This window comes from Rhinolophus ferrumequinum, chromosome 12 (assembly GCF_004115265.2).
Source record: "Rhinolophus ferrumequinum isolate MPI-CBG mRhiFer1 chromosome 12, mRhiFer1_v1.p, whole genome shotgun sequence".
Taxonomy (NCBI): domain Eukaryota; kingdom Metazoa; phylum Chordata; class Mammalia; order Chiroptera; family Rhinolophidae; genus Rhinolophus; species Rhinolophus ferrumequinum.
This window is the reverse complement of record NC_046295.1, coordinates 21,298,153-21,324,197: the sequence shown is the minus strand read 5'-3', so window position 1 is coordinate 21,324,197 and position 26,045 is coordinate 21,298,153. Positions and strand designations below refer to the sequence as shown.

The 26,045-nt window shown below is 40.6% G+C and overlaps 1 protein-coding gene across 2 annotated transcripts in view; it reads left to right on the top strand.

Annotated features, from left to right (window-relative positions):
- The first annotated feature begins 252 nt into the window (after positions 1 to 252).
- Positions 253 to 26,045, top strand: part of ADAMTSL1 (ADAMTS like 1) — an 887,009-nt gene continuing 861,216 nt past the window's right edge. For both annotated transcript variants that reach the window (XM_033123965.1, XM_033123964.1), the window contains exon 1: positions 253 to 566. In XM_033123965.1, the coding sequence (XP_032979856.1) occupies positions 480 to 566 (87 nt within the window). In that variant the 5' untranslated portion in view covers positions 253 to 479. The remainder of the gene's footprint in view (positions 567 to 26,045) is intronic.

Below are 26,045 nucleotides of genomic sequence, written 5' to 3'. Positions count from 1 at the left end.
AAGTAAGGTGTGCAGCGCCGGACCCTCTCTTTAAAAAGAATAAATAGAAGTCAGCAGGTAGCCCCGCTCCCCAAAACGCGCACCGCGATCGCTCCCGGGGTGGTTGGGTGTCTGCGCTCCCCGCCTTCCTTGGGCTGACACACGAGGGGAGGAGCAGGAGCCGGAGGGTGTGCTGGGGGGGGTGGGGTGGGGGTTGGAGCGCGAACCATCCCGAGCCAAGATAAGCAGCACATTCACAAATAACGCCCCCACCCCGAGCGCACACGCTCCCATTCAAAGCAGCCGGGCTCCGCGGCCTCAGGAAGGCTCAGAAGACGCGGCTGCCCGGCGCAGCCCTGCCCGCAGCCGCACGCTCCACACGCGCACGCCGCAGTCTGGCCGCCCGCGGCCGCCGGCACCTCGCAGCCCGCGCGGGAGGTGGCTACAGCTTCCAAAGAGGGGTCTCGCGCGGGACTCGTCCCCCTTCCCCCTGGTGGACTATGGCACGGCTGGCTGCGCCCTGGCACTCGGCGCTCTTGGTCCGCATCTTCGGCAGCACCTGGTGCCTCCTATTTGTTGCCGGACAGGTAGGGCACTTTGCACGTCTTGCGTCCTTCCTCCTGCTGGCACTTTTCTAGTCAGCGACGGTGGAGAGCGCTATAGCTTGGGGCGCGCTCTCTCCAGTGAGGGTCCGTCCTGGAATTGCGCTGCCACCCGAGCTGGGACAGGTGGCGCGGGGTTGGGGCTAAGGCGGCCCCTCGTGGCGAGCTCCGGGCTGGCTGGGTCAAACCTGCGCTGAGCCTCCGCTCAGCTTTCTGGGGCCCTGTCCCGGCTTCCCGCCGGCGCCCGGGTCCAGCCTCCAGCTGGGCAGTCGGGGCGAGGAGGCGGTGCCTGAGCCCGAGTACAGCGTCCTCCCACGAGTCCGCGACCCCTAACCCCTTCGAAATGGTCCTTCTCGGACCCCGGTCTCTCCTTCGTGGCGGAGGCTCGGGCGCTGGGACACTCCTCCTTACTTCCGTCTTTCGCCTGACTGGTGAACTTCTGAAATCGTCACCCTACGGCCCCCCGCATCCGAGGGTCGGTAGCAGAGCAACTCGTTTAAGATGTGCAGACACTAGATCAGGTGGGCTCCCTGGTTTGGTGCCTCTGGAGAAAAGGTGACCCTGGCCGGTGCACGAGGACTCGTCCTCACCACGCCCCCTCTGAATGCTCCTAGGGATTTCTTCTGAGCCAGAAGGGGTGAAGGAATTGGGGAATTCTCCTGAGCGGGTGTCTCAGGCCCTGAGGCTGCGCAGAACGGCCCTGGTTGAGTGACTAATTCAAAGTCGGCTTGGCAGCGGTTTATTATTGAAGGACCCTGGAGGGAACCGCTTAGGGAAGGGGGCGGGGGTCAGTCAAACCCAAGATGCATGTACTGTCTTTGGCATTCACGCTTTCCAGAGTCAGGTAACTTTTGATTAAAACTCAGTTTGTACATTATTTAGCCTACATAAATTTGCTGTTCACAGTATTAGTTGGGTAATTCTGGGAAAATGCCCAAATACTCTTGGCCGGAATTATCGCCAGATAGCCTCCCTTTCCTCTGTTTTGCTTATGGAGACTTGTCCAAATCGGGGGATTTCCTTCCCTTGCTTTTACTGAACGTTTGAAACTTGTTTTCAGATCCTTATTTTAATGGTCATTTTGATTGCAGTCGTGCACTTTTAGAGGCTGAGGACCAAGAATGATGGCTAAGAAGGGCCCAGGGCAGGCTGACCAGCAGGGACTACCCTAATAAGTGACAGAAATTTTCAACAGGGAACACCTGCTTAGATTGGAGTATGGAAAACCATTGCAAAAGCTTGTCGTCATTATCAGCAAGTTTTATTCTCAATACGCTTTGCTCCATGGCTGGGCTTCTCAGAGGTGGCTATATGTTAGGATTGCCTGTGGGAGCTCTTGAAACTCCCTATGTCAGGGCCACGCCCCAGCTGGATTGCATCTGAATCCTTGGGAGTGTAGGGTGAGGCTTGGGCATCAGAATTTATAAAGCTCCCAGGTGCTTCCATAGTGCAGCTGGGTTGAAAACCACTGTGCAAAAATCTGTTCTTATAGAATCATGACCCCGAAAGGAAAGTCAAAGGAAAACAGTAAAGAGGGCCTAAGAGACAGGCTCAGGAGAACATTTTAACGTGGAGCTTCCAGTCCTGGCTCTGTCCCTAACTAGCTGTGTCATTTTGCTCAAGGCCCTTAACCTTTCATTTCCTCATATGTAAAAAAAAGGAGAGTGTTGGCCTATGTTTTTGAAGGTTCTGCCAGCTCCAAAAACACCAGGCAGGTTGACATCTAACCAAATCAAGACAGAATTCCTTGTCTTGTTTTTAAATATCCGCAGGGATAGCAATTCTACCTTATCCTTGAGATTTCAGTAAAATATCTGGTAATATTTGAGTCCAGCAAAAATGCATAACATAGTTTTCTTAGACTTGTCATGCTTTTATGTTTTTGTTTTGTTAGTTTATTTTATACTTTACCACTCTGCCTTTTTAGACCTACTTTAAGTCATTTGGTACCTTCTGAACGTTCAGGACGAACTGATTTTCCTAGCATTACACACCTGTTCTTCCTTGCTGTGCTTCTCAACCAACTTTCTTCCGGAGGAAGATGATGAAAGCAGATTTGAGCCTTGTGTGTGTGTTGGAAGTGGTTTATTGTTTAACTCCAAATGACTTTTTCTTGTTCCACTCCAGGGCTGCACTCCACATGTGAGGAGCCTGACTAAACTTGTTAGGGAAGGGATAGAAAAGAGTTTAAAGTGGTTGATGGGGTCCGTCTCCTGGTGGAGCGCAGTACTTTACGGTTAACTTACTCAGGTGTTGGTCAGAAGCAGATGATTTTGCAACACTGTTTAATGTCCTCACTGTTTTGAAAAACCACATGTGGCTTATATCTAATCAGCAAATTAAACAGACCAGAAACTTGAGGATACTTAATATGAAATCAAGAAGAAATAATTCTATCACCAATAGCCAGTGCCAAATGATTTGAACATTGTTTGGAATTTTTACGTTCTTTAACCAGTTTTTAAATCAAAGCACTCATACACGAAGGCCTGACTAACAGAGTTATCAGACCTCTTATATATATTGTAGCCATACCATGTTTCTCCGAAAATAAGACCTAACCGGAAAATAAGCCCTAGCGTGCTTTTTTTCAGGATGACATCCCCTGAACATAAGCTCTCATGCATCTTTTGGAGCAAAAATTAATGTAAGACCCGGTCTTATTTGTGGGGAAACATGGTAATAAAAGGAAGGTCTGTGTTCAAGAGCTTCTGGGTCCCTAAACTGAATGACAGCTGAGCTTTAGTTTCCACAAGTCCAAAGAACAATTTAAACGCAGATGAAAATTATTTGGAAATCCCAGAATTTCTCCTTTCTTCTCACTGAATTTCTTCTTTCAGAGGTTATTTCTGTCTTGTTTTGGCTGAATTACCATCCTAACTTGCAAGATTCTTTTCTCTCCATGTGCAACCTGCAGGTAGCTCATTCCTTAGGTTCTTATAAAACTGATTATTTTACCGATAATCAATTTCAATTCATCAGCTGAACCCAGATTCATCGCATTGGCCAAATTGATCCCAAGTAAGGAAATACATAATAAACAATTAATGGTTTAAACCACTAGGGGTTCTCACCTACTTAATGATTTCTACAACCCACCTGTAGCAATCCCCTGCAAAAATAAACAAGGTTGTAGGAGAAGTTTGTACCTGTCTCTGCACAAATCCACTACTATTGCTTAAAAATGTCCCGTTGTAGTGGCCATTCACATTCTTTTGGTGGTATATCAGTGATAGATCATTCAAACATTAAGGTAGAATATTTTTATTCACTATGTATTCTAAATTGTATCTTGTTAGGAATTCAATCTATCAGTGAAATAAATAGTTTCAGGATGCTGGAAAGATTTTTTGCCTTTGTGGGCATCTGATTTTCAGCTAAAGACTTTGAAGAAAAGAAGACTTGCTTGTCTCTTTGTTGTCCTTTTGTATGTTCTTGCTCTTGTTTCGTTTTTTATTTTCATTCTTACCGTGATGATAATTCTGCATGGTTAAAAAAATACTAAGGGCTTATAAGGAAACATAGCAACTTCTTGTCCTACTCCTTCTCCTAATTTCAGATCTCACAGCCCACCTTTTTGTTTTGTTTTGCTTTACATTATTTTGAGGCATAATTGACCTACAGTAACTGCATATATCTAAGGTATACAATTTGGTAAGTTTTGACATATGTACACCCGTGACACCATCACTGAAGTCTCCTCATTACCCTTTGCAATCCCTTCCTGCTGCCCTTCCTTGCACCCAACATCGCCAGTCAAACAAACAGTGATCTACATTCTGTCGCTATAGATTAATGCATTTTCTAGAATTTTATGTAAATGGACTCATAGAGTAGGTATACGCCCTGTTTTGATTTGGCGTTTTTTCATTCAGTATAATTATTTTGAGATTATCCATAGTGTATCATGTATCAATTTGTTCCTTTTGATTACTGAATGTTACATTGTAGGATACATTACAGTTTGTGGTACATCAACGTTCACCTATTGATGGACAGTGTGTTTCCAGTTTTAGGCTATTACAAATAAAGTTGCTATGAAAATTTGTGTACTATCTTTGTATGGACATGTGGGTTAATTTGTCTTAAGTAAATACCTATGAATGGAATGGCTGAATCATTGGTAGGTATATGTTTAACTTTTTAAGAAACTGTCAGTTTTCAGAAGGTAGTACGATTTTATTTTATTTTTTATTAAATTTATTAGGATAACATTTGTTAATAACATTGTATTCTCAAGACCTATCCATGTTGTCACAAATGGCAATAGTTCATCTTTGTTTATGGTTGAGTAGTATTCCATTGTGTGTATGTATGTGTGTGCGCGCGCGCACACACACACACACACACACACACACCATCTTTATCCAGTCATTCATCAAAGGACACTTAGGTTGTTTCCATGTTTTAGACACCATGAATAATGCTGCCATGACCACAGAGTACATGTGTCTTTATGAATAAGTATTTTCAAAATTTGGGGGTAGATACCCAGAAGAGGGATTGCTAGGTCATATGGTAATTCTATTCTTAATTTTTTTGAGGACCCTCCCTAGTGTTTTCCATAGTGGCTATATCAACTTACATACCCACCAGTAGTGTGTGAGGGTTGCCTTTTCTCTATATCCTCTCCAAAACTTACTCTTGTCTTATTGATAATAGTCATTCTAACAGGTGTGAGGTAGCCCATTTTACATTCTTACCAGCAGTGTAAGAGTTCCAGGTCTCTGTGTCCTTGCCAACACCTGGTGAGGTCAGACTTTTATTTTAGCCGTGCCAATAGGTGTAGTAGTAGTAGTAGCTTGTTCTGGGTGATAATTTGAAATTACTCGATGATAATGATAAGAGGGTATTTTTTAATGGGCTTATTTATAATCCATATATTTTCTTTGGCAAAAATTTCTATTAAAATATTTTGTCCACTTTTTATTGGGTTGTTTGTTTTATTATTGAATTCTTGAGAATTCTTTATGCATTCTGGTTGTAAGTCCTTTATGAGATGCATCATTTGCAAATATTTTCTCCGTCTGTGGCTTGTCTTTTCGTTTTCTTGACAGTGTCTTAGGGTAGGCAGAAGTTTTTAATTTTTATGAAGTTGAACTTATTGCATATTTTTTTCATAGATTGTGTTTTTGCTCTTGTTTTTAAGAAATATTTGCCTAACCCAGATTACTGATGTTTTTCTCCTATAAGTTTTATAGTTTTATGTTTAATATTTAGTCTATGTTCCATTTTTAATTAATTTTTATATGTGGTACAGGATATGGATCAAAGTTCATTTTTTGCCTATGGATATTCAATTGTTCTAGTACAATTTTTTGAAAAGACTATCCTTTCTCCACTGAATTGCCCTTGAGCCTTTGTTGAAAATCAGTTGTCTGTACATCTATGGGTCTATTTGTGGATTCTCTATTCTATTCTAGTTAATTGTGTGCCTATTGTTATGCCAGTACCACACTGTCTTTCATAATGTAGCTTTACAATAAGTCTTGGATTCAAGAAATACGATTCTTTCGACTTTGTCCATCATTTTCAAGGACATTGATTTAACTACCCCATATGAGTTTTAGAATCAGTTTGCCAATTAGAAAAAGATGTGTGCAAGGATTTGATGGGGTGTTTTTAATCTATAGAAATATTTTGAGAGAATTAACCTCTTAACATTGAGTTTCATAATTCCTGAACATTATGTAAACTATCTATTTAGGTCTTCTCAAAGCAATGTTTGGTAGTCTTCAGTGTATACGTCTTATATATTTTCTCAGACTTATGTTAAGTATTTCATATTTTTGATGCTTTTTTAAATGACACTGTTTTTTAATAATTTCTGACTGTTCCTTGTTAGTATTTAAAAACACAATTGCTTTTTGTGTATTGTTATTTTTTGCTAACTTACTGAACTCAGGTATTAGTTGCAGTAGCTTTTTGGGATAGCCACCAAAATTTCTACACATATGATCATATCATATGCAAATAAAGGCCATTCTTCTTTAGCACTCTGGATGCTTTTCTTTTTCTTGTTAAATCACACCGGCTAGCACCTACACTACAAGGTTGAATAGAAGTGACAGATAGATATCCTTGTGTTGTTCCTGATTTTAGGGGAAAATGACTTGATATTTCTACGTTCGGTATGATGTAAGGTACAGGTTTTCTGTAGATGCTGATTATCAGATTGAGGAAGTTTCTTTTATTTTTCATTTGCTGAGACTTTTTTTTTAATCCAAAATGGATGATGGAGTTTGTCAAATGCTTTTTCTACATCTAATTATTACATGATGTTTTTCATTTTATTGTGTTAATATGGTGAATTACATTGATTTTCAAATGTTAAACCCACCGTGCATTCCAGGGATAAGCTCAAGTTAGTGATAACGTATTACCCCCCCCTTTTAATATTTTGGATTCAATTTACTAAAGTTTGATTAGAATTTTTATATCTTTGTCTATGAAGGATGTTGGTTTACAGGTTTCTTGCAATGTCTTTATCTGGTTTTAGTATCAAGGTAATGCTGGCCTGATAGAATGAGTTGGGAAATAATTCCTTCATTTTCAACTTTCTGGGAGAGTTTGCATATGAGTTCTTCATTAAATGTTTGAAAGAATTCACCGGTGAAGCCATCTGGACCTCACCGGTTACATGTGAAGATTTTTAACTATAGGTTATCTATTTTGTCTTGAGTTAGCTTTGGTAGTTTGTGTCTTTTATGTGTCTATTGTTGAATTTATTGTCGTAAAGTAGTTCATAATGCTTTCTTATAAATATATTTTAAATATTATTAGGACTTGTAGTTATCCTAAGAATATCTAATCACATCTATCATTCCTGGTCTTGATTATTTATTTGTCCTTTTGTTTTTCCTAATCAGTCTGCTTAGAGGCTTATCAGTTTTATAGATCTTCTCAAAGAATCAACTTTATTTTCATGGATTTTCTCTGTCGTTTTGTTTTCTATATCATTAATTTTTCTCTGTTATTTTCTTCCTTCTATTTTTGTTTCGTTTCGTCTTATTTTTATAGTTCCTTAAGGTAGATGCTGAGGTCATTGCTATGAGAACGTTAGGGTTTTTACATTCAGGTGTTTAATGTTATAAATTTTTCCTCTGTGTTGTTTTAGTGGAATACCATAGATGTGTTTTCATTTTTTAGTTCAAAATACTTCATTTCCCTTTGACTTTGGATATTTTGAAATGAGTTGTTTAGTTTCTAAAAATTTGGAGAATTTCTTGATATCTGTGCTATTGATTTCTAATTTAATTCCCCAGTGGTCAGAGATCACACTTTATACAACTTAAATCCTTTTATATTTATTAATATTTGTTTTATGGCCCAGAATATGGTCTATCTTGGTAAATGTTCTATGTGTATTTGAAAAGAATTAAAGTTTCTACACATTTGTGTCCTCTAAATTTTCCTGATCAGTCCAGTTGTTATTGGGTGGAGTATTCGGTCAATGTCAATTCAACAAGATGGTTGAGAGTATTATTAAAATATTCTGTATCTTCACTAATTTTTATATACTGTATCAACTATTGAGAGAGAGAGAGAGATCTTGCAATCTCCATCTACCATTGTGGATTTGTCTGTTGCTCCCTGCAGTTCTGTAAGTTTTAGTTTTCCTTATTTTGAAGCTCTGTAATTAAATGCATAATCATTTAGAATTATGTTGTTGGTGAATTGACCCCTTTGTCATTATTAAATTGCCTTCTCTATCTCTGGAATATAGAATCTACTTTGCGTTTGGCTATATTAACATTGGATAACCATTTTTAATTCTTTGAGTTTCTCATATGATAGTTACTTCCATAGTTTTTTTTTTTTTTTTTTGAATTGAGGTAGCATTGGTTTGTAACATGATATAAGTTTAAGGTGTACAACTTTATAATTCAACATCTGTATACATTACAGCATGCTTACCACCAAAGGTCTAGTTTCCATCCATCACCGTACAATTGACTCCCTTTACCCATTTCACCCTCTTTCATAGTTCTTATAGTATACTATTAATGTGATTTATCATTTTCCATTAGATTTCCATTATGGTATGATTTCTTAATTCTCTTTCACATCCTATTTACATCATTTTTCGTGATCTTTTTATCACATTTTAAAGACTAAACGGTCCATATTGATATATTATAATGACTACAGTATGTCAAGCAGTGTATTAGTCTATTTCTTCTAGTATATTTTCTTTGTTAAATAAAACAGGTCTATTGAGATACGATTCATATACAACTCACCTATTTAAAGTGCAGTTCAGTGGTTTATTATATTCACAGATATGTGCCACCATTATCACAGTCAGTTTTAGAAAGTTTTATCACCTCAAAAAGAAACATTTACCGTTCAGCTAGCACACTCCTACTCCCCCACCCGAATCCGAAACAATCACTAAAATACTTTCTTTTTCTATAGATTTTCATACTCTGGATTTTCATACTCTGGATTTTCAAAAGTTCACAATATGTGAACTTTTGGTACTGGCTTCTTTCACTTAGCGTGTTTCAAGGTTCATCCAAGTCATAGCGTATATCAGACACTTATTGCTTTTATGACAGAGTAATACTTCATTGTATGGATATAGCACATTTTGTTTATCCATTTGTCTTTGTGGATGGATATTTGGATTGTTTCTACTTTGGGCTGTTATAAGTGATGCTAATATAAACCTTGTGCAAGTTTTTGTGTGGACATGGGTATTCATTTTTTTTGGCTAAATATTTTAGGCTTTGTAAGCCTCCTAATTGACCTGCTTTCATTCAACATCTTTTGTCTTATTGTTACCTTTTTGTTATACTTTCTAAACGATTTTGTCAATTTTATTTTTCAAGTTTCTTTAGATAGACTTTCAACTAATATTCCTAGTTGTAGGCAAAACTTCGCATCCCTTCTTCCCTTTTGCAACATCAGGTGTCTCCAGGTTTGAAGCCATTCTGAAGTTTTACAGACCAAATAGTCTTGCTTCTCGTCATTGTGTCCCTATGCAGCGACAGTTCTGTTAAGTCAGTTACAGGTCCTCCACCAGTTTTTCATATTTCAAAAATGTATCGGCATCTTGCGTCTGCTGTGGTCCCCTTTCCAGTTCTCTTGGCATCTTTATTTACTTATTGTTATATTAGCGGACATTTGGGAGAGAAGGGAGACAATATGGTGCTTAATGCACCATGTTTACCTGGAAGTTAGCACTGTATGTTCTCTTTCCTTACTTCTATTTCCCTGTCCTGAGCCATCTCCAAATCCCATTACAGCACCTCTTGGTTATCATGCACACTTTTCAAATACTCATTTTTAATATTCAGATACTTTTTGTTTCCCAGTGTGAATGAGAATTTGGTAGTTCTGGATTAACTGACCTTTTAGGCAACGGAGAGAGTCACAGTTTTTTTCAGGGAAGGAAGTCAGTGCTCACTGACTGCCTGCTATTGGCCAAACAGGATAATAGATATTTTCTCCATCCCTATTTTTGTGTTCTCGTTTTAAATGTTTCAATAACTGTTTACTTCCTGTTCCTTGCTTAAGTAAATATGGTCTAATGTATTTGCCCACAAATACAGCACAGAAACGTTGTTTTACAAATTGTAATGTTAATATTTAAAAACAGTTTTATGAGAGAACATGGAGTTAACATGATGTAAAGATCTGGCCTTAAAATATCATATGTGGTATTAATATTTATTCTCTAAGGTGTGATTGAGGTTTAGGCTCTTTTTGTGTTGGAGAATGGAGATGAGGTGAAATGAATGAGGAAATAGTTTTGAATAATTAGTAATTCCGTATCAGTTTTAATATTTTATTGTGCACTGGGATGATCTCTAAGTAGAGAACTATGCATTTTTTTTTGGGGGGGATGGAGTGGGTGGTGTAGGGGCTACATATTTCTTTTCAGCTCTGTCCATGACTATAGGATTTATAGCCGGAAGGAACCTTACAGATTCTTTAGTCTTAAGGTCCACAAACTCCTTTGTGCATAAGTCAGTTTGGCTGTATTACACAATTCCAGAAGTCACCAAAGAACAGAGCTGTCCAACTAAACGCTGAGAAGCTTTTAAATGCAGATTCCTGGGTCCCTTAGAAATTCTGATTCAGTAGGGAAAGGATGGGTCCTAGGAATCTGCATTTGTCTGATTCCCCTTCTCCCTCACCTACATGCCCACAGAGGATTCAGCTGCAGTTGCACTCAAGACCGCATTTGGGGAAACACTCATCTGATCTGTCTTATTTATGGGTGTGAGAAATAATGTCCTAGGAAGTTGAGCGACATGTCCCAGTTTGTTAGTGGGAGAGGTGGGAGTGGACCACACGTCTCATAACTCTGTTCAGTGATTTTTCCCACCAGAGCATACACTGTTATTTTAGTGTCTAGTTACATCATGAACTAAAGATATGAACCACCAGCTTAAAGTGTCTTTATTTGTAGTAACCTCAGTTTTTTATAAATGGCTTTCAGATGTTTGGGAATAGCTTCAGCTCTCAGTCACTCTGCCTGCAGCAGAGAAATGATGGGGCGGGGGGAGGTGGTGAGCAGGGAGGAAAACCCTCTGTCCTTACCCCCCTCACATAACCTGCTGGAAACAGGCTTCTGTGTATTTTCTCCTCCAGTCATCATGCCCCTGGAAGATTAACAGATACTTATTTAGAAAACTGTCCAAGGCATCCAGGAACTTGACACTTGATGAAAGGGAGAGTACGTGCCGCTGAACACCTTCTCTCCTCAAGTGCGATGTAGCAACTGTTGCTACGTTCTTGGAGGAAAGGGAGGAAATGTTTCATGTGCCTATTTAGGATCTTCTCCCCATCTCTGTCACAAACCAGCCAAACAAAATACACGCTCTCCACTGAGTCATGCCCAGTCTAGATGGACTACTACAAGTGGAAAGGAGAGACATTTTCTTTGCTGCTGATAGTTATTGCTAAAATAATTGTGTTCATGTTATGAAGAATGAAAACATGATTTCCCCCCCCCCCAGAAGTCAGTTGCAAAGAAATAAAAGCTCTTGAGTATTAAAGAGTATGAATGGGTGTAAGCTGAAATTCCTTTCAAAACTGTATTGGTCAGGGTGGACTAGATTAAGCTGTGGTAACAAACAAGCCCCAAATCATAAAGGCTTAACAATGGTTTATTTTGCCATCAGGCCACATATCCTGTATGGATTGTCAGGAGGGCTTGGTTTCCTGTGTACACTCAGGAATCCATGTTCACAGCAGCTCCATCTCACCCTGTGTGCTTCCATAGCTGCCAGGGAAGGGGTCTTTACGGCTCTGCCTTCTCCTGGCAATTAAATGCTTCCACTCAGAGTGGCACACATCACTTCTGTTCACATTTTATTGGCCAAATGAAATTTAAGAAGGTTGAAAGTGTAATGTTATCAGGAACCCAGAATGTTCTCTCTTTGGCTTTGGTTTCAATCTCATTAGCTTTTGCAAACTTTCAGACTTCCCAGAAGTGGCCTAGATGTTTCACTTTTCTGACTGTGTATGATATGTGAACAGATGTTCTCTGACATGACTGGAAAACCACTGAAAATGATCTTTGACTTACTCATTTAAAAAAATTTAAATTTATCATTGGTAAAATATACATAACAAAAAATTTGCCATCTTAACCATTTTTAAGTGTACAGTTCAGTACTGTTACGTGCATTCGCACTGTTAAGCAACCGATCTCCAGAACTCTTCTCATCTTGCAAAACTGAAACTCTCCATCCCATAAATAGCGACTCCTCATTCCCCCTGCCCCTGGCAACAGCCATTCTGCTTTCTGTCTCTAAGAACTTGACTATTCCAGATACCTCATACAGTATTTGTCTTTTTGTGCTTGGCTTATTTCTTCTAGTATAATGTCCGCAAGATTCATTTGTGTTGTGGCCTGTGTAGAATCCCCTTCTTGTGTAAGGCTGACTAATACTCTGACCACATTTTGTTCATCCATTCATCTCTCCATGGACACTTGGGTTTCTTCCACCTTTTGGCCATTGTGATTATCGATACAATGAGCATTAGTGTTCCACTTTGTTTTGGGTGTGCTTCTTTTTTCTGTGTAAAAGAGAAGCAACACCTACTTCAGACATGTACCATGTTTCCCTGAAAATAAGACCTAGCTGGACAGTCAGCTCTAATGTGTCTTTTGGAGCAAAAATTAATATAAGACCCGGTCTTATTTTACTATAATATAAGGTCAGGTCTTATATAATGTAATATAAGGTAATGTAATACCGGGTCTTATATTAATTATTGCTCCAAAAGACGCATTAGAGCTGATTGTCCAACTAGGTCTTATGTTCGGGGAAACACGGTAGGTTACTATTTGGCAGGCCCAAGCAACCATTATTTAAATGGTGGACTGACAGGCTCACTTTGGGAATCTTCTGCCAATGGTTCCAACAAAAGCTGAGTGATATTCCACCCACCTCCTGTACATTTAACTGAATCATTAGAGCCACTGGACTCTGGTGTTTGGCCTTAGATATAACCTTCAAATCTTGACATTTTCCAAGATAGGAGACAATATGTGGCTAGCACATTATTTTTTCCTCTGAAGATCCAGAAGCATGGCAAAAAGAAATTATTTTCTCCCTTTTTGTACATCTGACTCAAGTACTGTGTGACGGGAGGTCAAATATGAATCAATATGTAAAATGTAGACATGCAAATTAATTGCATGCATAGCACAGATGTGTGGAGGGGTAGGGTGGAATTTTAGGAACAGTGCTGAAAGGAAAGGAAGTAGACCACGATCCAAACTCTGCTTGCTACTTGCTAATTGCATGATTTTGGACAAATTACTTACATAGCCTGTCTGAGTTTCATTCCCTCCCCCCCACCAATCTCTGGAATGAAGAGCTTGGATTACGTGATCTTATTGTGTTAATACCACTTAATTGTAACTTCTAAAATGAATAAGGGTTTCCAACCTTTTTTTAATATGAATACCTTTTTAACACAGAAAAATATGAATAGGTGGATTTTTAAGAAATGAAACGAGTGTGGCAACTCCCCTGCTTAACACCCCAAGTGGCTTCTTGTTGCCTTTAGACCATCATTTCTGAGCCTTTTACTTCCATTATTGCCTCCCGTTTTAGACATTTTAAGACATTTTCCTCAAAGCCACCCCCGTCTCTGTGAAGTTTTAACACTATAAACTCTCTGTTTACATGTACTGTGGCCCTTTGAAGGTCTTCAAACCATTGGGTTATCTAAGCCCTCTCCCTCTCCCCCAGACCAATTTCCCCCCCCTCCCCGCCGGGGGCATGGTTGGCCCCACTGGGAATGTATGTTTTCCACTATGATTGAAAATCCTTACTGGCTTCAGGGCATGGCATGAGCCCTCCCCCTGCTTAGCTCTCCACCCCCCTTCCCACGCCCACCCTCGCTCACTACCTGCCAGTCCACTGACCTCCTTTCAGTTCCTCAAGGGCTTCAAGCTTTTCCAACTTCAGAGTCTTTGTACAAGTTTTTCTCTTTCTGTATTTTTAATTAATTAGTTTATGCTCATCCGTCTGTTCTCCAGCTTAAATATCACTTTCCCAGAAGAACCAGTCCTTCCAACTCCCCCTGCCCTAGTCTATATTAGGTCTGTTATTCTCTCGTGAAGCCCAGTTTCCTTCAAGCACTTGTAATATGTAATGATCTGCTTATTTGCATTTTTATTATATGTCTGCCATCCTCGATATACTGTACACTTGAGGGCAGAGACTGTGACTTATGTTCCTCTGTATATGTCACATTTAGCTCAGTGCCTGGCATTGTTAAAAAAAAAATTATTGACGTGTTTTTGAGAAAACATGCAGTGAAAAAACGGCTCTAAACTTGGTATTGCTTTTGAGATACGTTCACTTAAATCTTCTTACGATAAAAATAAAACAAATTTATACATTGCTAATCGCAATAGCACCTGTGTTACACATATTAGGTAAGGAAACACTAGCTGCTAAAGCAGGAAAATCCTGAAATACAAGTGTTTTAACTGACTAGTTTATTCCTTGTTCCCATGAAAGTCCAATTAGCAGAACTAACTTGGGGTGGAGGGTCTGCCACAAGCCGTCATTCAGGAGCTGGGTGGATGGAGACTGTGCTGCGTGTGTTTAAGGCGTGGCTTCCAAGGTCACCTTGCTGCTGGGTCTGGATGACAGAGGGGGAAGAGAATGCTGAGAATTGCATGGGAGGTTTTCTTGGGGGTAGTCTTGGGAGTGGAATGCATCAATTTCGCCCACATCCATTTTCTGCATTCCTGAGCAGACTCAAATCTCCAGTGGAGTCCCAATCCCTAAGAACTCAGTCACATAGTCACACCTTCTAGCCAGGGAGGCTGGGAGGACAACTGTGAACTCAGGAGGGAAGCCGGCCTCTTCCATAACACGCTTGGAAAGTCACACATATATACCAGTTGATGTCTAGATATATGTGGCCGTATAAATCACTTTCAGTATTTCAGGGGCCCTTGTGGAGTCCATGACCCAGAGAATGGGAACCACTGAAAAACTAGGAGTATGTGAGTTTTATTCTCGGAGAGGGTTTTGTCTAGTTCATCATTTTTGAAATGAAAAGGAGAGGTAACGGGGACTGAAGTTGGGGGAAAATAGGCTGTGGAAAATGCACTGTATACATCTCGCTGAACAAAGCAATTCATTGCCATAAAACAACTAATCTTCCCGGGCCCTTCTTATTTAGCTGTGTTCAGAGAGTGCAGATTAGCATCTTGTCAACTGAATGTGAGCCCAGGTGGGGTTCTGGTGGGGCTGCTGGCAGTATTGTCATTAATAAAACGGAGCCTTTTACTCATGGACTGTTTTCAGTTCCCAAATCACCTGATAAGCCCTATTCTTTAGGTGAACTACAAATAAAAACTAGTTCTCCATCCCATGGGGCTGTTAATCAAATAGTGCCTGTTTGTTTAAAGAAAAGGGAAAAAAAAAAAGGTCTGTTGCATGTCTGGCTCGTAATACCACAAGGCAATGGTAATTGATCTACGAAATAATGATACTGGGCTTTTATCTGGGCCAAAGCTTACCCGGCCATCCTTCTGGTTGGCCATTCTTCCCCATGCCATGGGGTGGGAGCGGAAATCCAAGCCAGGGCACTTCTTTTGTGCACAGTCTGTGAGCCTTCTCAACTCCTCTCCTCAGCAGAGAGAAAACCAGTTTCCAGGTTAGGGGAGCTGCAGTGCTGAGGAGCCCTGGTGCTGAGGAGCTTTTGAGACTTGTCGGCTCTTTTCTTTTCCCTTCTACCATCCATCTAACTCTGTAACCTAACCAGCCCTCTGGAAAAATTGGGAGAAAAAAAACAAAACGGCATTTAGAGACCAAGTGTAACCTCCAAATAGAAAAATGCTGTACCTTTTAAATTCTAAAATTTCAAACAAGTGAATTGGCAAATTGAATGTTTTTGCAACAAGTATAAACATGTTCCACCTCCTGCCTCGTTCAGCTCTTTTGCTTTTCCTTTTGCATGAGGTGCAATTTCAGATCAGTGTGGTCCTGTCTGCTTTCTGTGCTCCTGCTGAAGCTGAAAAGTGTTTGATGGGCATTATCAGAAAGGTGTGGCGGTTGTGAAGATCACTCCAAAGCAGGCTGGCGAGGTCACACTGGTGTCCCTCTTGGTGCCTTAGTATGATTGGTAAAGACCTTAATGCTGGGGTTCCAGCCAGACCCAGAGGCGGACAAGGGACCTCCCCACGTCAAGCATCTGCAGCATGGCCAAACTTCACAGTTTTGCTGACTTACAACAAATTGGTGGATAATCATCTTCTGCGCGTTATGCAAAATGGTCTTATTGAGAGCAAAACAGCGATGTGGAAGCTGGGTGGAAACAGCTCTGTGGGACCCTGCGACAGCCGGAGTATTTGAATTACATTTAATTTGCTTCTTCCTATAACAGGCATTGGGTGTCCCTGTATTTGGTAACATGCCATGTTCTGTTGGATTTTGTTCTAGGTCTTGCCCCAAGTAGAAGATGGCTATTCAGAGGAATGCTTATTGGGTGGGAATTTGGGAGCCTGTCAGCCAACCCTGTGAGCTCAAGCAGTTCTCCTTCCTTGCAGCTGGAGCTGATTATGTTTTTAGCTGCCACTGTTAATGAGTCAAAAGCAGCATCTGTGGAGAGTGAGGTTGTCACTTCCAGGGCGGTCTGCCACCTTGCCATCAGTTGCTCCAGAGTGGGTCCAGGGGGTAGAATCGATAAAGCTGGATGTTGGATGTGTGGTTCTTTGAGGTTGGTTTCCAGGGAAAATGGGAAACGATTGAATTGGACATTGAGTGACTTGGCGTGACAGTCTGTACCTCTTAGGCTTTTTCTGTCCGGGTGGCTTTTGTATTCATTAGAAGGTCTTCTAGTGGTAATCTCAGTTTTAGTTGAAGGTGCCGTAGAGTTCTCGCTGAATTTTAAAGGCTCTGCCTATAGTCATTAATTTGGGGGTGATTTCTGAAGCTGAGGCTTTGAAACAGGATGGTCAGCCCTTCCACTAAATTTATTTTATTCATTTCTAGGTCTTTTCTCTGTGTTGGACGGAGCATAACTATATTCCCTTTAGTGCAGAGTACCCCAGAAAATGTTTCCATTTTGAATACAATGATCTAAGTAATCAGGTTATTACAACAGATTATTCTCCATGTTGTATTTTGTTGTTATTTTGAAACGAATTTAAGTGAAAGCTCTTTGAAACTTATTCAGGAATCCATAATCTGGTAACTTCTCTTGTACGGTGACCTGATATATGATATTTTCCCCATATTTTAGGACACGTTTCTCCAAGTGGTTTGACTTTTTTGTTTTCTGTATTTGATGGATCACTTTCAGATCAATTAAATGAGATAGGTAAGCCTTCAAGGAAAGGACTAAGCCCTATATACACCTTGGCTCCTCCCAAATGCCCAGCCACACATCATGCATAGTAGACACGCCTTAGATTAAGTTGTGTGTGTCTCCTTTGGCTGCTGTAATGTATTCCCACAAATCGGGTAGTTTAAGATGAGAGAAACCGACTCTCCCCCAGAGGCTCTGGAGGGAGCATGGCCAGATATCCATGTCAGCAGGGCCGTACTCCCTCCAGAGGCTCTGGGGGAGAGCCGGTTCCTTGCCTCTTCCAGCTTCCGGTGACGACAGCATTCCTAGGCATTCCTTGACCTGTGGTGGCATCACTCCAACCTCTGCCTCCGTCTTCTGATTACCTTCTCCTCTGTGTATCACACCTCTCTCTATCTCTCTCGTGATGGCATTTAGGACTCCCTGGGTAATCCAGGATAATCTCCCCATCTAAAAACCCTGAATTTCATCACATCTGAAAAGACCTTTCCCCAGACACTGGGCACGACACAGGAGCCATTATCAAGCCTACTGTGCTCATGTATGGTTCCTGCATATTCTTGTGGCCAGTCATTGGATCCTCATCTAAAGTACCTAACCTCAAAGATACTTGCTTCTGTTTTATTTTTGGTGGACTGTTTGCTTCAGGTCATTTCTATTTATTTTAATATCCTCCTGTTCTTTAATCGTTTGTCTTTAGGATATCAAATTATTTGCATTGAAAATAGGAACATTTGTGACAACATGGATGGATCTTGAGAGTATGATGCTAAGCGAAATAAGTGAAAAAGCAGAGAACCATATGATTTCACTGATATGTGGTATATAAACCAAAAACAACAAAAGAACAAGACAAACAAATGAGGAACAAAAACTCATAGACACAGACAATAGTTTGGTGGTTACCAGAGGGTAAGGGGGGTGGGGGGTGGGAGATGAGGGTAAGGGGGATCCAATATATGGTGATGGAAGGAGAACTGACTCTGGGTGGTGAACACACAATGGGATTTATAGATGATGTAATACAGAATTGTACACCTGAAATCTATGTAATTTTACTAATAATTTTCACCCCAATAAATTAAAAGAAAAAAAAAAGAAAATGGCTTTCACTGCAGTGAGAACGGCTTTGGTCTTGGCAGTCTGTGTCATTCATAGTTATACATGCTATCTGGGACTCAGGACACAGTATTATAGCCATCGACACTGAAACTAATGAAAAGCTGGGTGTCGGTTAGAGGGCATCAGAGTCTTGTCATTAACAATACATGTAATTCCCCATAGTCTCAGTTTTGAGCGTTTTACTAAGATTCACTAAGATTATCTTTTTCACAATTCACTTCCTCTGGAATATCCAGCTCCATAATTCTTCAACTCTCCTGGAACCTACAGGCCGTTACTGCTATCACCTTTTCACTTACCTCACTCTCCTTCCTTCCCTCCATGTCCAGCTTAAATGCCTTGGCCAACCATTATAACCACTGCTTCAATTTCTTTCTTCCTCTCCCTTTGGTGCATTCACTTGGCTGAACCTTAACCAAAGTTCGTCCCACCTATGCACCCGAATGTGATGTCTTTAAATTCAGAATCCCTGTCCTCCGATGGGCCATGATACTGCTCAGCAATCATACTGGATTTTCCCCGTCCATCCGCTCTCCCGCTCTCTTTGATGAATATTTCATTTCTTTTCTCTGATCAAACCTCCCACTCACAACTTCCTATTTAATGGAGAAAAGGAAAGCTTGGAAGAAAACTTCCGCATTTTCCCACCCCTCTGTATCTAGTTCACGTATTCTGGCTTCTCTCCAGTTATGGCAGGTAAACCATCCACTCCTCTGACAAAGGCCAGTCTACCCACCTGGTGTCCCAGATCCCATGCCCATTTGCCTATTCAAGGATATTGCTCTAATAATTCTGTCCCCTCTTTCTGCATCCTCTTCCTCTCCTTGTCCCTCAGCCCCACCCCTTTCTTCTTTGCACACTGAACTTTTCCCATCAGCCCACAAACATATTTCTGTTGCCTTAAAAGCTTTCCCTTGATACTACTTGCCCCTTCATTTACCACTTTAGTTTCCCACTCTCTTGTACATTGAAACTCTTTGAAAGTGTTGCCTATATTTGCTCTAATAAATCTCTTGAATACATTGTAGACAAGCTTTCACAGCATTCATCCTCTGACACTTTTCATCAAGTAACCCTCATAATGCCAAATCCAATGGACAGTTCTTCGTCTTCATTTTACTTATCACCTTACCGCAACACAAAGGGTCATTCCCTTTGCCGGAAAACGTCTTTCATCACTTCCCCTCCAGAACACCACTCTCCTTTCTTCCCCCCTCTCCTCTGTTTGTCACACCTCACACCTAATTCACTAGCAATGCTTTGAGCTCCTCCATCTATAAGTACAGAAGAAGGTCACTTCTTATGTCTTCTGTGTCACCATCTTGCTTCAAACGGTCCACCTCTTGTCTGGATTATTGGAAAATCTATCTGGTTTATCCAACGGGTCTCAGCTTCTGCTCTTAGCTACCTTTGGTCTCTTCTACGCATAGCATCCTGGTGATCCTGCTAACCTAAGCAGGTCATGTTCCTCCTCCACCTAATAACCTCCAAGGCTCTCTCATCATTTCCTCCTTCACATCTTAGAGTAAGAGCTACACCTTTGAAACGGCTGATAATGCCCTATAAATCTGGCCACCTCTGATCCTCTCTCCTCCTGGTCTCCAGCCACATTGGCCTTCCTACTGTTCCCTGAACATGCCAGGAATTCCTTCTCTCGAGGTTTTGTATTTAGCTGTTTAGAAAATGAAACAAAACAAAAATTATGTCTTTATGCTCATTTCTGTTTCTTCAATTTGGGAACAAATATGCATGTGTATGTGATTTTCCTAAGCATCATTTCCTTGCTATTTGTGAAATATAAACTGTATCTGTGTGAAATGAGTTTACACATAGAAAGGCCCTTGTGTCTTATGTCAATTTACAGACTTCTTATCTCTCCCTTTGCAGCTCCACACAGTAGTTGAAATCCTCATTGTCATGCATTTTGTAACACTGTGGCTCATTTCTTAATTGTGATTCTTTTATCTCTAATAATTGGGGTTTCCTCGAAACTCATTGGTACCATAGACCTAGAAGAAGATTGAAGGGACCCTAACATAAGTAGAAGCTCGCAGATGACAAAGGTGATGGTTATGACCACGGCTTCTCTCCTCCGGGGCCTGTGAGCGAAAGAACAGAGTCTGGGTGCCGGCTCAACCCCAGAGTTGGCACAGTGACCTCCGGCAAACCTCATAATCTCTGTGGCCTTTGTTTCCCATCTGTAAAGGGAATGGGGTTGAATCAGTTACTCTCTGAGACCCTTTTTAGCCCAAGCAATCTGTGCACGTGGGTGGGGCACCACTCAGGCCATAAATTCCTGCTAGATCATATCAGGTCTTTTCTTACCTGTCTCTCTCTTTTCTTACCTGTTCTTTGCCAGCTGTCATGTTAAAATTTTCCACCAAACAGCAACACCAGAGGCAGAGGACTTACAGAAGGTACCACCCCTGCTGACTGCCAAATATCTCCCCAGCCTACCCACTGCCTGCATGGATGTGCTTTTGCTAGAAATTGGCCTGCTTTGGTCCCCATTTCACAAATAAACGTTCAAGTACTCCCTTAAAGAGTGAGACGCTGCCAGTGGTACCGGCAGTGAGTTTTATAATTATTTTTTGATGCTTTCCATGTGACTTTCGGTCTGAGGGTGGTGCGTTTGGTTGGCTTGTGTTGACAAGTTTGCCATGGACATGTTTCATGCCTGCCGGCCATGTAGGAAACAGTGTGGTCAGAGAGCTCCTCGTTTCTCTGGCCCTCTGCTAGTGTCTGCACGTGTCGGGTGCTATCTCTGCAGCTGGAATCTTGGCCGGCCTGTCTGCCGTTGTGCCTCATGCATGGCTGCTGCCAGGACAGCTTGGGCAGCTTCGACATGCTGAGTCGGGTGTTAGAAAGCACTTTCCCTGAAGTGCTGGTGCAGGTAATGATGAGGAATAACCACACAAGCACATTGCTGTGGGCCAGGCTCTGGGTTGCATTTACCTTTCATCCTCACGATAGCCCTTCCAGGGGGTCTTTAGCTGCATGTTAGGGAGGTATGAACGTGACCTTGGTGTTAATTACCAACCAGTGAAGAGTTGAGTTACATGGAAACCCACACCTTTCTGACTTCATAGTACATGTTCTCTGTACTGCGCTAAACTGCCTCTTAGACACAACCAGTGCTGCGTAGTCTTAGATCCTTTATGGTTAATTAGATTTTCATGGGTTGATCAGAAATCCAGTTCTTAATTCTGTTACATGGTTTTATACAAAAAATGAATTCCTATTTTAAAACTTAAAAACTGGTGATTTAACCCTTTGTAGGTGGGTTAGCTTGGTTTACTTGTCTTCAGTGCCATTTGGGGGGATCGTTATTCAGGTCTGATTGAGACAATTGAGGTTAGTTGAGAATTAGCCTCCTGAATATTGTGGGCCATGTTAGGTTTCCTTCTCTTGCTTAAAATAAAACATCACCTCTACCAACAAAATCACTAGACATAGGAAACAAGGAAGATTCCAATGCTTTCTTTTAAAACACATGCGTCTTGAGGTTTGAATCAGAATGGTAGTGTTTTACAGTTCATGCCTGTTTAATTGTGACATGCTGCTCCTGCTTGCTTTGAAGTGGGGGAAGTAATAGAAGTTTAAGGAGGAGGGAAAGTGACGCGGACACCCAATAACTCTTCTCCGGTGATATCCTGATGAGTTAAGCGTAAATGAATCAGAAACAGATGGATTTTTTTTTCCCTCCTTGAAATACACATGGGTTTAAAAACCAAGGGAAAGTATGCTTGGGGGGAAAAAGTTTTTTGTTAAAGCCCAAATGTTTGAATTATAATTTAAGATCTTCATAGGCCCCAGCTAGTGGTGGTGTGCACTCATCTCTCATTTAGATGGGTGTGTGCGTTAAGTCGAACATTTAAACTATTCAGTGGAGCTGCTGTCAGGGAGGCATAACAGTCCTGTAAAATGACATAAGGCACTAGGGCCTTATGTGCAAACTCGTTTCACATGGGTTCTTGGGTATTGAGTAACATGAATTTCATGTAATTTGATTCTTGAAAATTTCATAAGGTTTACCTCAATCTTTGTGTGTGAAAGTGGAAACAGTTTCAAAGGGATCCCTCCAGGTGCTGTGCTGGGCATCTTTACTGTGCATCCTTCTGCCGAGGGTGGAGTGTCATCTCCATGACCTTGTGCTTAGCTGATTCTCCTTCAGTTTCTTTGGTCATTGTTTCAGGTTCCATTGAAGCTAGTATTCTCCATTCTCCATAATTTGTTCCACTAGCTGCAGGTGTTCCTATGAACTTTGACTTCACTTTGACTTTACTGTAAACTGGAAAATTGCAGAAGGTGTCAGTTGGATGTGAGGAAACCCCCTGACCACACAGAAGCTGAGTATGAGAAGCGATTACCCGGTCATCTTCTTTTGATAAGGTCCTTGCTTGTTGATTGGCTTAACTTGCTGTGGTATCTTTGAGGAACTCTGGGAAGGGTGATCTTTTGAGAGCACATTTTTACAAATTATGAAGCTATTAACTCCAAGCAGGTCCATTGCTTTCCCCTGATATTTCTGGCTGGGTATCTTGCCACCATCTTTTAACCTGGACAAGGGGAAGACCCCCTTTTTTTTTTTTTTGGCAAATTATTAAACATCTTCTCTGCTTAATGCCTCAGTCCATAGGAGGGAAAGTATCCCTTCTTACGCTTCGATCTCTCCACAGTGAACTCGTACCAGTTCTTCCCTTTTTTTTCCTCACAAATATCCATCAGTTACCACTTTTATTCTCCATTTGTATAGCTTGGTACCTTCTGTATACAGTTTAGTCACCTGGTTTCACAATGACTGCTTTCCTTTCCTTCAATCTCTGGAAAATTCTGCATCTCTTAACCATTCTTATTTTGATTTTTACTTGGTCCCTTCCCTTTCTTTGCTGAACTTGTTTTGCAAGCATAAACATGATATTACTCAACCTTGTATAAAGCCTCCCTTCATTAGACTTTTTAAAATTCCTATAATCACCATCTAGTTTCCAGTTTGTTTCTTTGGTTCTAATTGAACTACTCTCCTCTTGGGTCCCCTTCATTCCTTTTCTTGCTTGTGATTTATGTACTATGATATCCCAATGTCTAGAATACTGACTTTTTTCTTAATCTCATTCAAAAATTTCTTAATCCTCTTTAAACAATAATGTGTACTTGACTGATAACAATGATGTTTGACTGTTGACATATAAAATTCCACCTCAGAGGAAGCTTTAGCTCATTTAATGAGAGAATGATTATAAGATCATAACGAATCTTGCTGGGATTTCTATTTTTTCATCTGGTGTTTGATGTTCTACATCATTCAGTCATTTATTTAGAGTACATATATTGAACACACACCATAATCTCCTACTATAGTAAGCACTCGGGATAAAAATATGAATATATTTCCCTACCCTCAGAAAGTACATAATTGGAGGAAGACAGACATGTATACATGTGTAAATTATATTAGAGTAGACTGATGCTTTACCTGAGTCCTGTGGGCACATGGAAGGGGAAATAATAATGTTGGCTTAAGAAAAGAAGGGTGTCACTGAGAAAGTGACACTGGACTTGAGTCTTCTTGGCTGGAGCAATGGGGAGAACCAGAGTAATGGTAGAGAATAGCATTTCAGAGGCATGGGAGCATGAAAAAGAAAGGTGTCTTGGAGGTAGGGGAAATGATAAAATAATAAGTGTGGTTAAAATGTAGATTGTGGCAAGACCAAGAACAGGTCATAAGTCAGGGTGGTAGGTTAGACTGGAAAACTCTTTGAACCTTGATAAGGCTTAGATGTGAGCCCAGAGTTATTGGAGTTTGTTTCGTGCTTGTGTATGTGTGTTTTAGCCTAATGAAATGATCTAAATTGTTTTTAATATTGTAACCCTTACACCATCATGGAAGACAGATTCGAGAAGATGAAAAAATGGGGAGATGAGTTGGCGTAAGTATTCCAAGGAATTTGGTGAGAGACGATGAGGGCTTGAGCAGGAGGCTGGAAAAGACAGACTTCTCGCCATAAAATTTGGTAACAGATTGTATTCAGGGGCCAAGTAGAGAGGGAGAAGCAGCTGATGGCTCTAAGAGATGCATAGCTTGTGCGGGTGGCAATGCAGTTTACTAAGATAGGAGTAAAGGGAGAAAAAAAATGGGGGTTGGTAAAGAGTTTAGTTGTTTACTCGTGGAGTTGGTATTGGCTGGAGGGGCATCCAAGTAAAGCTGCCTGATAGGCATTTGGGAATACAAGATTGGCCTGCACAAGAGAGTTTGCATTAGAAATAACAACGTGTCATGTGCTTTGACTTCCATGGCTTTGAACAGTGATACTTTTTCTATATATTGAATTTCTTAGGGAGAGTGCTGATTATGCCTACATTGCTCTTTTTTCTCTTGACCATTTTCAAATTTTCTTGACAAATCATTCCCTTAACATATCTCTGTGGCTCCAGATTTTGATGTTGATTCCTTTTTTTTTTTTTTAAGAGTTGTTATTTTTGGCCTCAACTTCAGAGATAATTTCATTTCTTTTTACCATTTTCAAGTTGCAGTTCTTTGGCTAACCATGTTATTGTCTGTGTCATAAAAGGGAGATGCCAAACACGTTTTTATTCGTGTACACATTTCAAGCAGGTGATTTCCCAGATGTTGTCTCTTGGAAATCTTCCCATTCTTCTCCTTATCTCATTAAGCAAAATAGCAACTCACAAGATCTGTAATTTTCAATTTGTAGTTATAGAAATTCATGGTTTGGTTGCCAACCAAAGCACCTGGTGGTATAGTTAGCCAGTGTACTTAAAAAGGCTTCAAGCATTAATCTAGTTTTTGAATACTTATAATTTATTCCCTAATTGAGGAAACCACTTTTTATATAATTTCAAAATAGAATCTATAAATTGTCTTAGTTGATGCAGTCTCAAAATTTGTCCCATTATTTGGGAGAATATCATGCGTGCTACTATAAATGTATGTCAGACCTCATTTTTCAAAGACCCTGAGTTTGCGTGAAGAGTCAGGGGGTGATATTAAATACTTAATAACGAGTACAGTAATATGGAAGTGTTTATGTTTATTTAAAAATATTGTATGATTCCACTCACCTACATGAAGTGTATAATAGGCAAATTCATAGATACAGAAAGTAGATGAGAAGTTACTAAGCGGCTGGGGGAAATGAAGAGTTATTGTTGAATGGGTGCTGAGTTTCTGTTTGGGATGATGAAAAAGTTCTGGAAATGAACAGCGATGGTGGTTGCACAAAATTGTGAATATACTCAATGGCACTAAATTGTGCACTTCAAATATTGCCTGTATTCTCTTGATAAAGTATAAATATACATCATAAAACTGACTGCCAAGTGTAGCTCAAGTCATTCTCAAGTAATTGTAATCATTTCCAAGTAATTAGTTGATGCTTAGAAATTGTTGGTTTGCTCTTCTGTTTGATAATGTCTTCGTGTGAGCTCTGACGGGACACAGGCAACTGTGTCCAACTCTTCCAAGTTCTCCATTAAATCAGTGGGCAGTCCGGTCCCTGGTACTGGTGCTTGGTTACAACT